Genomic DNA, 16,718 nt, shown 5'->3' with positions numbered 1-16,718 from the left:
CATAATACATATACGGGACGCCGGACAGGATCCCTCAACCGGCTCAACCTCAAACCCCCTCTCCGAGGCCGTGTCTCGTGTCGTGTTTCAAAATTCACTGGCATGCATGCGCCATGCAAGATTCAAAGTAAAGTTAGCCAACGTACACACCATCAATTCCCTACATTGAACTCAAATCTTAATTTGTACTCCAAACTACCAACCTTTCTGAACCTTATATCCCAACCAATGTCGCCCACCTTCGTTTCACCCCCACTACCTTGTTCCATTAGTCTCCCTGGACAGGGGGCTGGACGGCCTGGACTTTCCACTATAGAGACCGTGCACACTAACACAATGACAGTGAGATAAGAATGTTTATTGGTGTATATGCATACTATCAGCGCAAACTATCGGTCAATTTTCGCAGTTTTTGAGTGTAATAATTATTTATACGTATACAGTTATACATTGACACTTCGCTATCATTTTGTTGGTGTGCACGGTCTCTATAAACGTATACCATCACTAATTTTCTCTCATTTTATATGAACTCACTTCTACTGTCAATAGTGTCAATATATATGTATATATATATATATATATAGAATTAAAGGGCAACTCTTTTAAAGTCTTCGACCTTGGAAGGTTAAATTAAATCACAATGAATGTCCCTAATATAAGCATTTAATAAACATTTAATTGATAGATGGTGAGTAAACGTGAAAATCGATTACAAACTGGTGCAATTTAGCATACAGGAAAACAGACAGCATTTAGTAATTCTTATATTACTACTAAACAATACCTTTCTTAAAATCTTGTGTAATAAATTCTTGTCAAGATAAATAAAGTAATTGTGCAAAACATATTGATCTTGAAAAAAGCACAATTGAATCAATCTTCTATTTTTAAGCAACTTTATTTTCAGTTTAATTTGTCATAAATGACTTCAAATACAAAGCTCGCAAGAAACTTAATTTTAAAAGTAATATTTAAATTGTTACAGTGCTGCTTGATGTTTGCTTACATTAACGAAGAAAACTCCTGTCTTTAAAAACAGTTTTTCTTATAATAAAAATATCGCCATTTAATATTATATTCTCTTAAAATAATGCATCGTCTAAATTTGTAAATTATGTCGATTCAGAGAATACAGTAGGTCCTCCGTCCTCGTTGCATTTTCACCATATTTTCTAAATAATTTACAGCACGTAATTCCCGTTAGTTTTTTGGTAAGCTCGCTTCAAGACCCATGCACCAGACATGACTAATCCAGACGCAATAGACGGTGCAAAAAATAATAATATACCATACGGAAAAAATACACAATAGGAACATTTTAACTTTTTTAAACCTACCTTATTAGCGTTAAGAATATCATCATCACTTAATTTATAATGTTACGAGTATAATTGATACCAAATAGAGCATAAAGTGTTTTATTTTTAGTGTCTAATAAAGTATAATAAAGATATTACACAAACTAAAATTTTTCTATTAATGCCTGGTATGATATCATTCTACTCGTTACATTTTAAATGAAGTGATAATATTTTTAACGCTAATAAATTCGATTTTGAAAAGGCCCACACGTTTCGTATTACGTATTATTTTTTCTTGTTATTTGCTGTGTACAAATTAGTCACTGTTGACGCTTCAACTCGATATGAGCTGGACAAAAACTCATGCTCTGCCATTGAGGCGTGTCAATCGCTGGTTTCGCAAGATGGAAACTAAACGAAAACGAGTACCTGCTGTAATAATGTATATTAAACTCTTCGATAACAAAATAAATACTTAAAAAACCAAAATGGAAATAAAACCTTTGTGATAAGAAGAAGCTTGATTATAAATTATTAGTCAATATCCAATATTATGCTAGGATGACTACCCAGTAAAAGATTTAAAGACTGAGGTTTAAGGACTGATAATAGCTAAATATTATTAAAACACAAAAGTGAATTTGAACAGAATGAACTTGACGTGTTTTTATTGATAAGATACCTCTTAGCACTAAATTTAATACACATCACATGATTCTCTTACTGTTAATGTAATTAGGAATATATACAAAAAGCTGTTTTCTAAAGAATTCCTATTATATCTGGTGACACATCAAAGAGTTATAGTTTTCAGATTTAAGGTACGAATGAAGGAAATCTTATCTAAATGCTTATTGTATGCAAGACAACCTCTCTAATGATTTACCATCATTGAAGAAAACCAACCTTGAAATTGGTTCAGCTAAAAAATTTGTCATTTTATTATTGCAAGTACCTTTTCCTATCGTCTTTCATGTCAGAGTCAGCACGTATAACTACGTATCTTTGCAAATGTGGTTACGTTTAAAAATATATATCTGCAATACTTTGAAATAATGAAAATTAGAATTATACAATTAAGAAAACTAGTTTTCTAAAGTAGCATTTTTGTTTTGTTTTTTCTTATCATCTTTATACGTATGTATTTGTATATATATAAAAAAAGAATGGGAGAAAATTATCGTTAAGCTCTGTTTTTGTCACTCCGATGTGAAAATGAGTTCATTCAGCTTTTATTTTATTATTTTCTGGTGATTTGTCTCCATTCATGGGGGAACGAGAGCGGCTGCGACTCTTGCTATGTTTACTTCCAGAGCGGGACCTTGATCTGTCTCCACGTGATCGTTCCCGGCTTGATCTATCCCTAATTCAATAATAACAATCATTGCTTTATTTATAGCTTTCTTCAGCTATGTAAGATTGATTCGCACTATACGGGAACGGACCATCACGACGCCAGCAGTAACATCAGTTGGAAAAGAACAGACGAAGTTTGCACTCTTTCAACTAATATGACTGTCGGTGCCGGTGATGGTTGGTTGTCGTATAGTTGTAATCAATCTTTAATTTGAATGGCTAAGATAGGAAGTCGTATCTGCAAAAATTGCATTTATTATTGTATGTGTCGGATTAGGATATACTAAGGTATACTTCATAGTATAGGTACAAGATCTACAATCTTAGGGTGAGTCCGACCAAAACCTGTAAGGTAAAATTTTACCATGTAGGATTGCCAATTTGCTGTGAATTAGCCAATCAGCATATGTATTTTTGAAAAATTGGCAATCCTACATGGTAAAATTTTACCTTACAGGTTTTGGTAGGACTCACCCTTACTGGCATTAGTAACTTAAATTAAAATGATATGTACTTGTTGGTTTTAAATACATATTTACGGGAATCCGTATACCGACATTACAGGGCAAAAACTATTTCGCATGCAGCGTCATTTGTTGGCGGATTGTGAAGTTATTATAGGTTTTTAGAAATGCTAGAAGATTATCTAATGAAGTACGTTGGGCAAATTAACAAAAAATGAAAAAAAATTTTTGTTTAAATAAATATATTAACATTATTGAGAAACAACAATTAAATCGCAAAATCCCCCAACGTACTTCACTAGATAATGTTCTTACGTTTCCAAAAAGGCGACAAAAATGCAAATCCGTCAAGAAATGACGTTGCTGCGTGCGAAATAAATAATAGAAGAATTTCGTGTTTAGGAAGTCGCCAACACGAAATTCTTCCATTATTTAGTTCGCATACAGCATCGTCATTTCTTGACGGATTTGCATTTTTTTCGACTTTTTGGAAACGTAAGAACATTATCTAGTGAAGTACGTTAGGGGATTTTGTGATTTAATTGTTGTTTCTCAATAATGTTAATATATTTATTTAAACAAATTTTTTTTTTCATTTTTTGTTAAATTGCCCAACGAACTTCAGTAAATAATCTTCTGGCATTTCCAAAAAACCTATAATAACTTTACAATCCACCAACAAATGACGCTGCATGCGAAGCAGTTTTCGCCCTATAATGTCGGTATACGAATTCCCGTTAAATACTGGGTTGAAAATTGTCAAATTCCCCAAAGCATATTATTTTTATCACATACGATCTCCTTTCTTACCACACAGTGATAATTTAGGTGCTCCTGTCTTATAACAGCAGTAATAAAGAAATTCTGCAAAAAAGTTAAAATTTCTCATTGCGGACAAATTTGAGACTCACTTTGAGGGGGACTTGGCTTTGGATTTGGACTGCGACCTGGACTTTGACCTCTCAGCTTTGGACCTAGAACGAGATCTCGATTTGGACTTTGACTTAGATTTTGACTTTGAGCGGTCTCTTGATCTGTAAAATTATAACTCCAATGAAGAAAAGCAAAACAAAAATTATATGAATAAAAATAGTTTTTCGTACAAGAAAGGTTCACAGTGTAATGTTAAATAAAAAAATGTAAGAGTCAAAGCTGCTATAGTCAGCCCAATAATTGGTGAACATTACAATGAATATAATGGTGATTATAATTATAAAAATAACGATAATATATGAGGTGTCTGTAACTTAATTAACTAGATAAAAATAACGCCACGGTGCGAAAACATTGAATTGCAATGTTTTCACAAAATGAGTAACTTACTTAGATTTGGAGCGAGAGCGACTATGTTCGGGTGATTTGGACTTAGATTTTGATTTAGATTTCGAGTGTGCTCTTGATTTGGATCGGCTGCTACGGCGACTACGGCTGCGAGAGCTGCGGCGGCTCCTAATACGAAAATTAATATATTTAAATTTCTCTTCCTACATTTAATTTGCATAACGCAATTAATTACAAACAAAATAACATATTATTGTAAATTATTAACTGAATGTCTATGCAAATCTTTAATTACATGTAGAAAAAATTTCCTAAAATACTAAGAATGTAAAATTGCGAGTACATCAAACTCGAGAAGTTACTTTTCTCTTTAAGCATTAAAGAAATATAAATTATTTTATAAACAAAATTACAAATAAACTCCTAGAAATTAATATTTAAATAAATTAACGGAGAAAGCAATAAAAGATTTGTCACCCTTGATACTACCCTGACCTGGTTTTAAAAGGATGATCATACCTTGAGCGTGATCGAGAACGACGTCTTGATCGAGAACGCGATCTTGATCGTGATCTCGAGCTTGATGATCTTGATCGACGTCCACGCCTCTTGTCTTCAATCAATCGAATTCTGCGTCCATTTAGCTCAGTATCATCCAGTTTGTCAATTGCATTCTTCAAGTCAGAGTATGTTGCAAATTCAACCACACTGAAATATTTTTTTTTTATTACATTGTTTAAATTGTTTATTATAAAGGCTAAATTATGTAATGCTTTTATGTATGTTACGAAAGAACTTGTACTATTTTATGGCCAAATTATTTAAAAGTGATATTTCATATTTACATAAACTGAAGAGATATTATTGAACATCTTACCCTTCGTTTCTACGTTGCTTATGAGCATCTGCATATGTTACTTCTCCAGCTTGTCTCATGTAATCCTTTAAATCCTGAGTACCACAAAAGGTATCAATTAGTAATTACGTAAAATTATAAGTACAATAGTATAAGCATAATTACTAGCTCAGTTTATAGTATTATTGTCTTTATTTTGGAGTACCACGATTGTTAAACGTATGCTGTGCACGCTTGTGTCCTACATCGATCTTTCCCATTCTGGCAATATTACAGCACCTAACAATCTCAACCTATACCTAATCCGTAAAATAAGTTCGAAATTAAATTCGACGTGTCTGAATTTGTATTGAAAATCATGTGCTCGAATTTAGTATCTGCCACATAGCAACCTTTCTTATTATGCAATTCAATTTTAGTTGTATAATGTTATTCAAACATTAACTGTTGAGATTAGTCTCTCGCATACAAGAATATAAAAAATAAACCTGTCAGAAACGCTTATTTTAGATCATTTGCATAATGCATTATAAATGTATTTTCACAAGTTTACCCAAATTGTACAAAAAATTAGTTAATTCACACTAGTCGAAATTAGTGAATTTAACAAATAAATTAAATAATTAGTAAAATAAAAAAATTAATTATGAGATTACATTACATAAAAAATATAATTGACCTAATATCTAATTTACTCTTCAGCCAGCTTAAAATGTTAGAAATTATTAATAAGCATGAATGTACTTATAAATTATTGGATCATTTTTTCATAATTTAAATTAAAGTTTACACAATTCATTAAACATCTATAATGCTGTGATTAGAAACATATCGTTAATACGAGAGATTTTAAACAGAAATTATTATTTAACATTTGATAAAAGATAAGGTCATCCGATCCATAAACCTTAAACTTATTCTCCTTGCATTGGTGACATTAATGTATTCAGAGCATCCTTGAAGCATGTTAGATGTGTATGATTGCTCGTTCAATTTTATTCTAGAAGCCATTTTGCCATGATCTTGCCAGATGATTCATTATGGACAATGATAAAAATATTCAAAATCCTTGTTGTCAAGCTTTTCTCCGTTGAAAGATTTTCATTTTGGTTTAAACGTTTATATTTCCGTAGTTTCTCGTTTGTATGTGTGGGAACCAGGTACGGCTTTTAGACGGTGCATGTGTTCTTCAATAAAAATAAATGGGCAATCTCATTTTCTTTCTTTCTCTTCTCATCGTCACTCCTTGTATATTAATATTCTATCCTTTGTCACAGCAGTGCACTTATCGTAATACTGATGAAGCTGCTGGGCTAAACCATCGTAATAACCATGGGTTCCTAAAATACATATATTTATCGTTGCCTCATCACTTATTATACATCTCTGCTACATTTAATCTGAAAACTCTCTGTACTGTGTCGAATAGTCTACGAATACTGTTTTCTTTAATTGAATTGTCTTGCATAAGTAAAGAAAAGTTGTAATTGCTTAAATATATATTAGATTAAATTATACTTAAAAAAAGCTGAATACTTTCTCTTACCATGGCATTAATTAAAATAAAAGATAAAATATATTTGTGAAGGATTAATATCAGGGATATTTGGATTCCTAATTTCGAGCACAGTAATGTTTAATCCAAGTTTCATAGCCTGTCTTACTTATAGCTTGCATATGCATGATTTGGATAGAGCTGCAAAGTAGAAAATGGCTCAATACACGTAAAATCCTTTTCATAAGAGTATCGAGCTATAGTGCACAGTATAGATAATAGATCAATAGAGCTATTTATATAAATATATATATTTATATATATATTATTATGTATTATTACCGTTTTCATATGAGTAAGTGTAGAGAAATAGCAAAATAGATATATGTATATATCTAAGAGTACACTCTTTTAAGGTGACGCATTTACCTTGGGCCCAGGCACCACCTTGCTTACGAACAGAGAGAAAGGCCAGACACACAGCGCTTGGTCGGGTCGAACGGGTCTGTGTGGCGTAGTCGCGGATGGTTCGGGTTTCGCCCCGTGTATGCCCTCATGGGTGGCCTCTGCCTGACTTACTAGATGGCTAGGTTGTTGACGTAGTAGTAGTAGTAACAGTCATGGTAGAATGGTAACAGTAGCAGTGGCGGTAGTAGTAAAGTAGTAAGTAGTAATGATGGTAAGCAATAATAACGATTACGCTGATAAAATTACTTGGGTTATGGTTACAAAATGTAATAAGGATGATCATGTTAATTTGGTGAGGGTAGTGGTGGTGGTGGTGATGGTAAGTATGGTAATTTGGTATTGATAAAAGGTAAAGAAAATATGCTGGATTGGTAAAGTAAATTGTGACTGTAGTAGTATCCTGCATATGAAGAAAATTAGGCAGGTGTGTAACGATGCGTCATTCGTAGTTGAAGGCAGACATTTTCTCCAGTGATTGTGATGAGAGGATCTCGAAGTATATATCGAAGCAACAACCTATCACTGGGATCTCACTGGGTTTCACCACGTATCACTGCACAAGCGGTAGTAGGTGGCAGATAGGTGGATAGGTGTACCCAGTGCCTCTCGGCTCTCTCTCTCACCCGGACACCTCAGAAACCAACTTGGTGCCACTTGACCTCAAGGCGGGCCCATCGCGTGCATCGTCATCTTTATCATCGTACATCATCAGTCTCTCTCTATTGGCCCTACCGGACTCGCCCCTCCTCGGCGAAGAGGACATGGTTCTTCGGAAAGAACATCAATTTTATTTTTTTTCTCAACTGTTGACCGAACGTAAAGGAAATAATATAAAATCAAAATTAACGTTAAGCAATCGAGAACCGTCTGATTGAGAGAAATAGATTTCGGCAAAACACAACCAATCATCCAAAAGTGCAACAATAGACTTTTAATGTAAATTGATCAAGTAAGACTTGGTCGATGTGCGAGTTATTTAGAACTGTATTCATTCCTTGAATGTTTCTGCGTGAATCTCTATATGCGCATTGGCGTAGGCGTGATTGAAAGCGATTACAGTGCGTCCTGGTATTTCCCACATTGGCCTTTGTCAATCACTGGCTGTTGGATCCTTCTTCTTCCTCTGAAGTTGTATCTCTCCTTTGCTGCTATCAAATTCTTCTACCCACTCTGTCTGGTTTTTACCACTTAGTCAAGCTCTTTTGTCCTGGCGTATACCTTCTCTCAGTGATATAATGACTCCGTTTCTATCTTTCTATATCACATTATTCCTAAATTCAGGGATGTCTCTCAACAGTTTCTCCGTTTTATGTTCAACAGTTCCTTCTTGTTCTTCGTCATCGCCATTGATGGTTCGTACAATAGATCTCTCAAAAAAAAAATACTATACGCCACAGACTTACTTGATCAAAATGTACATCTTTAATTCCAAATAGGGTTCTTTTTAATGAGTGAATGAACGAAAAATGACAAAAGTAAAACCGGTCAAAAAAGAAAAAAAAATACTATATAATGTAATTTGTAAGTTTGCTTTGAACTCGGGGATATTAATGCTATAATAAGCAGTCTTTGTCCATGTAAAATTTATAGGATTGGAAATAAGCTGGGTAATGACTAAAGCACATTTTGGCATCTGCGCGTTATTGAAACACGATCCACTCCGAGTCGGTGCATGAAAATATTTCCACAAAAATACTGTGCGAGTGCACATAATAATGCTCTAGTCAGTAATCAGCTTAATGCGCTCCTTTTTAGAACCTCGAGAAGCAATCAAACTCACGGATTAACTAATACATGAATAAAGAAAAAAATTAAATAAGATAGTTTACCTGCCAGCTAACACGACTCGAGAGATTTTCTACGGTGAGGCGGTATTCGGTGCGGGTTGGTGGTCCATATCTAAAAAAAATACGAAGATTTAATAGAATTTGTAGAAAGGGTCATAAGTATAGGCAGGCTTTTGAATTAGACCTGCATTTATGCTTTTATTAATAAAAGTTAAAAGAATGAAAAGCAATGGTAAAGAAAATTAATCTTCAAGAGACTTTAATTTATATTAATATAAAAATTGAGAATAAAAAGATGTAGTTTAATCGTTAGAGCATAACATTGGATTTATGTACCTGGGCAATAATTGCTTGTAGCTAGATGCGGTCCTCGTGTTTCTGTTCACACTATCTCTGTAAAAAGGGATGTCATGTGAACAGAAATAACGGATCGATGGATTAAACCTTTAGCAAATAACTACAGATCTGCATTCATTGCTCAGGCACACAATCAATCACCTGTTCCAATCGAATCAAATCTACTCAAAATGCAGCAATAGCGTACCTGTCGTGCCGCATATCGTCTCGGCTGTAACAAACACAATACCATAACTATTAGTCGACAAATTCTCATTTTCCTTTCGTTTAACGGACAGCAATTAAAACAGAAACTTTTGGGAGGGATTCACTAGGCACTATGCTATGTTCGACTCACTATCATCAAATAATAACAATTTACTCAAAAGAGAGCAGTCAAATTCAAGGCAAGCAAATGATAAAATAACCGTTAAAGACGGATTACGTGTAGTTTGATTCGATTTTTAAAATCAGTGGTCTCAAATAAATCTACATGTTGTTCCTTTTGTCGTTCATACTCAAATTTACTTTTCTCCCAGTAGGGTTTATGTACGAAATCTTTTCTAACAAAGCAACTGAATTTACATGCAAAATATTAAAAATAATAGTGAAAATTGAAGAAAATATAAAACATGTAGACAAAAAGCAATTTTGTCAATGACAAATCGACTGATTTCGCACATGCCAGATTGATTGCCTGCAGGGTAAAGGGAGATAATGATCGCTCTGATAAAATAAAAAAAGGATAGCGTGTCTTACGCAGATCGCCTCGAGTCCCCATAACCACCACGGGAGTCACCATAGCGCCACTGGTCACTACCCCTAGGTGTCCCCCGGGCCCTCTCTACAGTAATTCTGTAACAAGACACATTGGATATGCTTACTTGTCTCTCCAGGAGCGTGAGCGTCCGTAGCCACGGTCGCCTCGCCTCCCTGAAACACCCCGTGCTATCTCCACCGCCACTCTGAAACACACCCAACAAAACCCCGCCTAAGTCCTCAACTAATTCTTACTCTAAAAGCTGCTTCCTTCCTTTCATCCATATGTATTTTTACGTCTCTCTCTCTCTCTCTCTCCTTCTCTCATCAACGTGTTTTCGTCTTTCTTTATTATAATCTCTTTTTCTCTCTTTCTTTATATATATATATACATATATATATATATACACACACACATATATATATACATATATATACATATTTATATACATATATATGTGTATATTTAGCCCTCTCCTCTCATTTATTTTTATCGTCATTTTAATCTGACTCCTCATTCGTATCTCAGTTTTAATATCTTCATCATCAATATCATCATACGATAATCATTAGCACCCTCTATCATCCTTATTCATTCATCTTCCTCAAACCACTTTTCGTCCAGCATCCTTTGGCGCTGTCCCCATTCGGGCTTGTTCCTTTATTATACTTTATTTGATTTTGTCCTCTCAATGCAACTTATGACATCTTCTGGCTTTTTCAAAGATAAAGAAGCAGCTTATATGTAGTCTTTACTCACTAATTAATATTAATACTTTTTCAGATAAACGAGATTTTACATTATTACACAAGGATAATTGCTGCTTAATTAACAACATTTAAGTAACTTAAATTATTATCAATTATTACTTCTCATTTAACTGAAATTTTGCAATTGAAATTTCAGATAAAACTATTTTATCAACAAGTTTAGTTTATTTTACATTATACGGATACCAAGAAAAATTAATATAAAAGGGACACGATTATTTCATAAGTTGCTTTACAGTCAAAGAAGCAATATACATTATTCAAGATACGGCAGAAAAAACATGCATCTCGAAGATTATTCTAATCAATTGTAAAATCGGGGAGTTGATGGAAGTTGTTCAAAATGGCGGTAAGTCATACTGGCTCTTAAGATGCACTTTTATATTAAACAAACCCAGTATATATAATATGGAGGACAGACGCCGTTTATTGTAGACGAAAGCTTAAATGCAACACAGAACCGTTCAATAAGAAATTTTAATATTTTACCTGAAATTTTACTTTGCAAGAAATGTTAGTAAAACAATGTTTAGAACCTTCTCAATATTGAGCTTTATCTTAATGTCAAAAACAGTATCAACACAGAAAACCATTAACTCAATATAAAATTAAAGCAAACATTGTATTAGTAAAATAAAACAAATGTCTTTTTTCGTAACAGCTTATGTGCTCAACAAAAACTTGCAAAGCTCAATTTCTTACGTTGCAATGCTATTGCTTCTCATATGTCAAATATATTTTTATTTACTGTATTACTTAATAAATTTAAGTATTAACGTTATACTGAGTGTGACATTAATTTCAGCACATTTAAAAACCACAGACAGGGAAAGACATCTCAAAGTGCAAAATCTTTATACTGATTAGGTGTAATTCATTATCTAATGTTGTTGAAGATAAAATATTACTTATCATTCAGAAGCTTGTTCTATACTAGAAAGTCACTGGTAAGGCAATCTATTGGCTAATACTTTTACTAGATATAAAAAATAACTTATACTTAATAAATTTTTTTAACAGAAGTTGAACGTAAAGATTTTATAATTTTTTTTTGTATTTCTCCCTTGTCTATGGGTTCCAGTTTTATACCAATTTTACTAATTTCACACTCACTATAAATTGATATAATGTACAATACATTTAAAAAATAAAACTTCATAAAACATTATTAATATCTAAGAGTAATTAATGATATTTCCAATTTACCATTTGTCCAAAATGCCTATATGCATAACAACTAAATTTGTATGATAGTAAAATTAGCATTAGTTACATTTATCAAGATATTATGATTCTATTTTCATTTTTAACAGAAATTTCTATTACAGGTCAATGAAGTATGAATGTCCATTTGCTTCAACTAAATACAAATAAATAATGCAGAAAAAATAACTAGAAAGCAAGTTGATATTGGGATGCTTAGTTTACTAGATATGCTTACACTATTTTTAACTAACATTAGATCTATATTTGTTTTATGAAGTACATGTATTCAAAATTAAATAAAAAGAATGGAATCTTTATTAAAACATAAGGTTTCTTTGCTTTATAGTGATGTCTCGTAAAATATTAATACGATTTTAAACCGACAACAAGAAAATAATCAATTTTCCCATAAAATTGAAAATTTAAATATTCCCTAAGATAATTTCCATTGCATTGTAAGAAATATCATATATTTAAACACTCATAATTAACAAAAATGCTGGATATCGTAAAATAATAAACTTCACAAACCAGCATCTATTTCCTTTCAAATTTATTTTGCATAATATATATTAGTGTTCACTTGAAATAAATGGATGTCTATACTTAAATGAGCAATAATCTATGCAGAGCTCACATTAGTTTCTAGAAAAATGGTTTTTTACTTTAAATAATTTATATTTCACATTAATAGAAAAACTGTAAAAAATCTAGTTTTAATAGATCACTTGTAAAGCTATTCTTTTTGTGCAAAACATGCCGCTTGAATTAACTCCAGAATTATTTATAATGCAATTTACTATTAACAAATATGTACAATATGTTACCTTTCTCCTAGAAGCTCCTTTCCATTCAGCTCATAGACAGCATCATCAGCATCCCTATAGTCGTCAAATTCCTGTTAACAAAAATAGAAATAGAAAATAAACTTATAACACTAAGATACGGACTTAAAACAAAACTTCAAGCATTATTTGCTTCAACATAGTTTAAGATCATGTTATTTATATCGTATTGCTTTTTACTTTAGTTTCATATTGATTTAAAAAAAAATCACATCTGGGTATAATTTATTGAGCATTAAATCAAAATGAATAATGTTTGTAAAGGACTAAAATGAAGCAATTCAAATGAAAAAATTTCAACATTAAATTCTATGACTTATTGATAATTAAAGTTTTTAGCTACCTTACAAAAATTATACGTAATATGTTATAATTTCATTTCAAAATTAGAATAATAACAGTTTGACCTTACAAGTATATATTGTTAAATTATAATAGAAAACTTACATTAGACTATTTCAAAATATAAAAGTTTTGTTTTCAGAGTTAAAGTATTAAGTAATATAAATTTAATTAACAAAGTAAATTAATCTTCTTTTGACAATATACAACTTACAAAAATTGTAGAAACATCGATGATTGCAGCACACAGTCATCTATGTAGTCACTTTACCAATGTGCAGGACTCAGGAAAGGTCAGATCAACTCAGATATTTTAACTACATACATGTTGCAATGCACTATGCTATACTCATTTTGGTCCATAATAATATAATTTTATAAGCTTTAAAGAAGTCTAATTATTATTTTGAAAATAAATTTCTCAAAGTTTGACCAAAAAATTTAGAAAAATTTTCACCTTAGAGTTACCATTCCTACCCCTGATTTTCTCAGGTATATTCCTTAAATTTGACATACTGCATCAATGGAATACTAATCATTTTTTTGTACCAAGGACCAAACTGTCATAGCTTTTATTTCCAGTAATATTTAAGTACTTACGACAAAACCGTAACCATTCTTGATGAGAACATCACGAAATCGACCGTAGCCTCTGAAAAATCTCTCAAGGTCTCTTTCCCTGGTGCCGTATGGAAGCCCACCGACATAGACCCTTGTCCCTACCATACTGTAAAAAAAACAATTGAACCACATTAGACTTACCACAAAGGCAAATCCATTCTTCATAGCGACCTCCTTGATTCTACCATATTTCCGGAAGAACTTCTCAAGGTCGCGCTCTCTCACCCGGCATGTTAATCCACCAACGAATACTCGGGTGCTCATTCTTAAAGGAAAATATAAAAAACACCTTACATAACAGGCTTCTTGAAGAACCTGCCACTTCTTCACATGACAACATAAAACTGTTACTTTACTTTTTTATATTCTGGCTGAGAAGTGCAAATTCAAAATAATATCTTACAATTCAAAATCTTAATATCTCTGAAATTTCTTAATCAAATAAGCCATTAAGTATATCCTATTAAACTAGGTATGAATAATTATTATGCACGAGTCACAAGTGCAATGAAGTGCTGATGTTTATCGCAAAAGTTATTTAAGTTTTTATATACTTAAAAATATTATTTCCTTTATTAATGAAAAGACCCTGTTTAGGCTACACTCATTATTTTTGAATAGCTTTGTTAGTATTCAGTATGTAGTTACAACCTTTCTTACAATAGATTTAAATATGAGCAAACCTCGAAGAACTTTCTTAAACCACTATGTGCAAGATAATATGATACAATATTCTTGAAAGAAGAGCCCATACTATAATATTATAAATATACAATTACACACATTTTATGCATATAAAATTAAAACCAATACCTACATACAAATTGCTAATTGAAATTAAAAATTACAAGTAAGTTACATATTATATTTAAGAGACAAATGTTAAAAAAATTCTAGTTTTTTGCATGCATTTTCTTTAGTTTTATTGTCTATTTTAAATAAATTTTATAACAGGCTTTTATTGAACATGCTATTTGTAAAGTTGTCTCAGAAATACAGATTATAATAACTTTTAAATAGGTAGCATTATTATCGTCAAGTCTTTACACATTTATATTTTTGTGAGAGCACAAAATTTATATATAAAGCACATTTCATGCACTTGTGGTAGGTAAATAATAAAAATGTAATATATTATTGAAGAAATTTAGACCAATATTTTACAAGTGCTTAAATGATGAAAGTTTTTAAGCAACTTCCTTTTTTAGTAAAATTAAGGCTTCTGTGATCAAGCAAACTCAGCCAAAAAAATTAAATATCATGTAATATATTTCATATAGGCGCGTTCGATTGTCATTATACATTTTTAGATTTTCTCCTAGATACATTAAGTCTTTTCGAATGCTGATTGCGATAACTGTAAAGTTATCGAAGATCACCGAACGCGCCTACACTGGGCAAAAGGAGATTTAGCTGTAATAATGAAAAATGGCGGTTCTCTCATAACAAGTAGAAGCATGTTTAGAAACTGCTTAATTCAAAATTAACTTCGACTACAATTAATTTTGGATTAAACATTTCTGGCTTTGCAGTAACTACAATTCGTTCGATTTTGTTTAAATCCACAAAGATAAAAACAATTGTAAATAATCACACAGCAATTTAAGCTGAATAAATCGTAACGGTATTAATATCAAAATTCGTGTCTTTACTAAATCCACATAGTTTGTAGACTTTAACTTTAATGTATATAAAAAACTGAAGTGTTTAACTAATAATAAGATAATAAGTGTAATTATTACTACTATGACTTTGCGTAAAATGATAATTTAGCCATTAGAGTTTCATTTAATTATTTTAAGATGTCCGTAAATTAAAGTGCTGATAAACATTAACTACGACGTAGTAAATTATTACCTATACATTCTAAAGTTATTTATCACGAGAGCCATATGACACCATAAAAAAACCATTTACATCATCAACAGAGTCAAATAAATACATCAGTCAATTCCAAAATAAAAGATATGTTTATTTGGATCAATATCCTTAACATAACGAACAGTAATCTTTCCCAAATCAGAAAAACAATTAGATTTGGCACGAACTCTGACTAATTCCCTTACGAAAAAAACAATATTATGGGCTATTATAACTTTTATGTATCTATCATTTCAAAACTTAAATTATATTATTAAAAATTTGGCTTACCTGAATTGAATACAAAATTTATTTCTCTATGATTCAAAGATCTCACAGTTGTACGATACGAAAGCACTGAAATTACTGGAAGAAATAACGATCGGCGTCTAAAGCAAAATGGCATACAACGGAAACAAAACGGGGTTCACACGACGGAAGCTATGAACTACCACCATCCTATAGCCTCGAAACCAGTTGTTTTCCTTAAAATACAGTTATAATTTTTATGAAAAGTATTATTTTAATCAGTAACGACTCTAATACTTTTTTTATTCAAAAGGATGAATTTTGCCACTAACTATACACTTTAAATCTTATAAATTGTTGTAACCATAAAATATACTAGAAGCTTCGTACCCCTTCCCATCGACACCATTCTCTTTTCATTTATGACTTATGATTTACGAAATTTTAAACACTACTTTAATCATATTCGTTATTTTTTGCTTTTCTTGACAATTATTATATAAATTTAAATGATATAATACAATACACATTTTGTAATAATTTATACGCTAATTGGGTTCGAGATTATAGGTGTTTATTTAAACGCGGGAAAATTTAGAAGAGGCTTCTTATGCTTAGCTTTCATATAGCTTCGATTTTTAATAATACAATTATAAATATACAAAATTTGATAAAAACAATATGTATATAATGTGAAAATGAAAAATTAACATCTTCT

General features: G+C 31.6%; 1 protein-coding gene across 8 annotated transcripts; it reads right to left on the bottom strand.

The window, feature by feature from the left end:
* Positions 1-1,940: 1,940 nt before the first annotated feature.
* B52 (serine and arginine rich splicing factor B52) lies at positions 1,941-16,203 on the bottom strand. 8 transcript variants are annotated; one of them, XM_066737696.1, is made up of 12 exons: positions 16,043-16,203; positions 13,871-13,997; positions 12,911-12,981; positions 10,107-10,202; positions 9,556-9,579; positions 9,348-9,404; positions 9,054-9,123; positions 5,283-5,356; positions 4,925-5,113; positions 4,448-4,573; positions 4,036-4,098; positions 1,941-2,667 (listed from the first exon to the last, which is right to left on the bottom strand). In XM_066737696.1, the coding sequence occupies exons 2-12, from the start codon at positions 13,994-13,996 to the stop codon at positions 2,526-2,528; spliced, it is 1,038 nt and encodes a 345-aa protein (XP_066593793.1). In that variant the 5' UTR covers position 13,997; positions 16,043-16,203; the 3' UTR covers positions 1,941-2,525. The 8 variants fall into 8 exon arrangements, with proteins under 8 accessions (XP_066593793.1, XP_066593789.1, XP_066593786.1 ...); XM_066737692.1 differs by lacking the exon at positions 10,107-10,202 and adding an exon at positions 10,232-10,312 and having other exon boundaries at positions 4,036-4,158; positions 16,043-16,202; XM_066737689.1 differs by having other exon boundaries at positions 4,036-4,158; positions 16,043-16,202.
* Positions 16,204-16,718: the final 515 nt, after the last annotated feature.

This window comes from Prorops nasuta, unplaced genomic scaffold (genome assembly GCF_024137725.1).
Source record: "Prorops nasuta isolate Cenicafe-Biocafe unplaced genomic scaffold, Cenicafe_Pnas_1.2 PNAS00018, whole genome shotgun sequence".
Taxonomy (NCBI): Eukaryota; Metazoa; Arthropoda; class Insecta; order Hymenoptera; family Bethylidae; genus Prorops; species Prorops nasuta.
The sequence above is the reverse complement of the archived record's forward strand: the minus strand, read 5'-3'. Positions and strand labels throughout refer to the sequence as shown.

Bases quoted from the DNA above. Each gene is read 5' to 3' on its own strand.
- B52 (XM_066737689.1), bottom strand. From the start codon at position 13,996: ATGGTAGGGACAAGGGTCTATGTCGGTGGGCTTCCATACGGCACCAGG. The intron at 10,203-12,910 runs GTAACATATTGT...GTCTTGTTACAG, and splicing joins AAGGAGCTTCTAGGAGAAAG to AATTACTGTAGAGAGGGCCC. The intron at 4,574-4,924 runs GTATGATCATCC...TTTTCGTATTAG, and splicing joins CGTTCTCGATCACGCTCAAG to GAGCCGCCGCAGCTCTCGCA.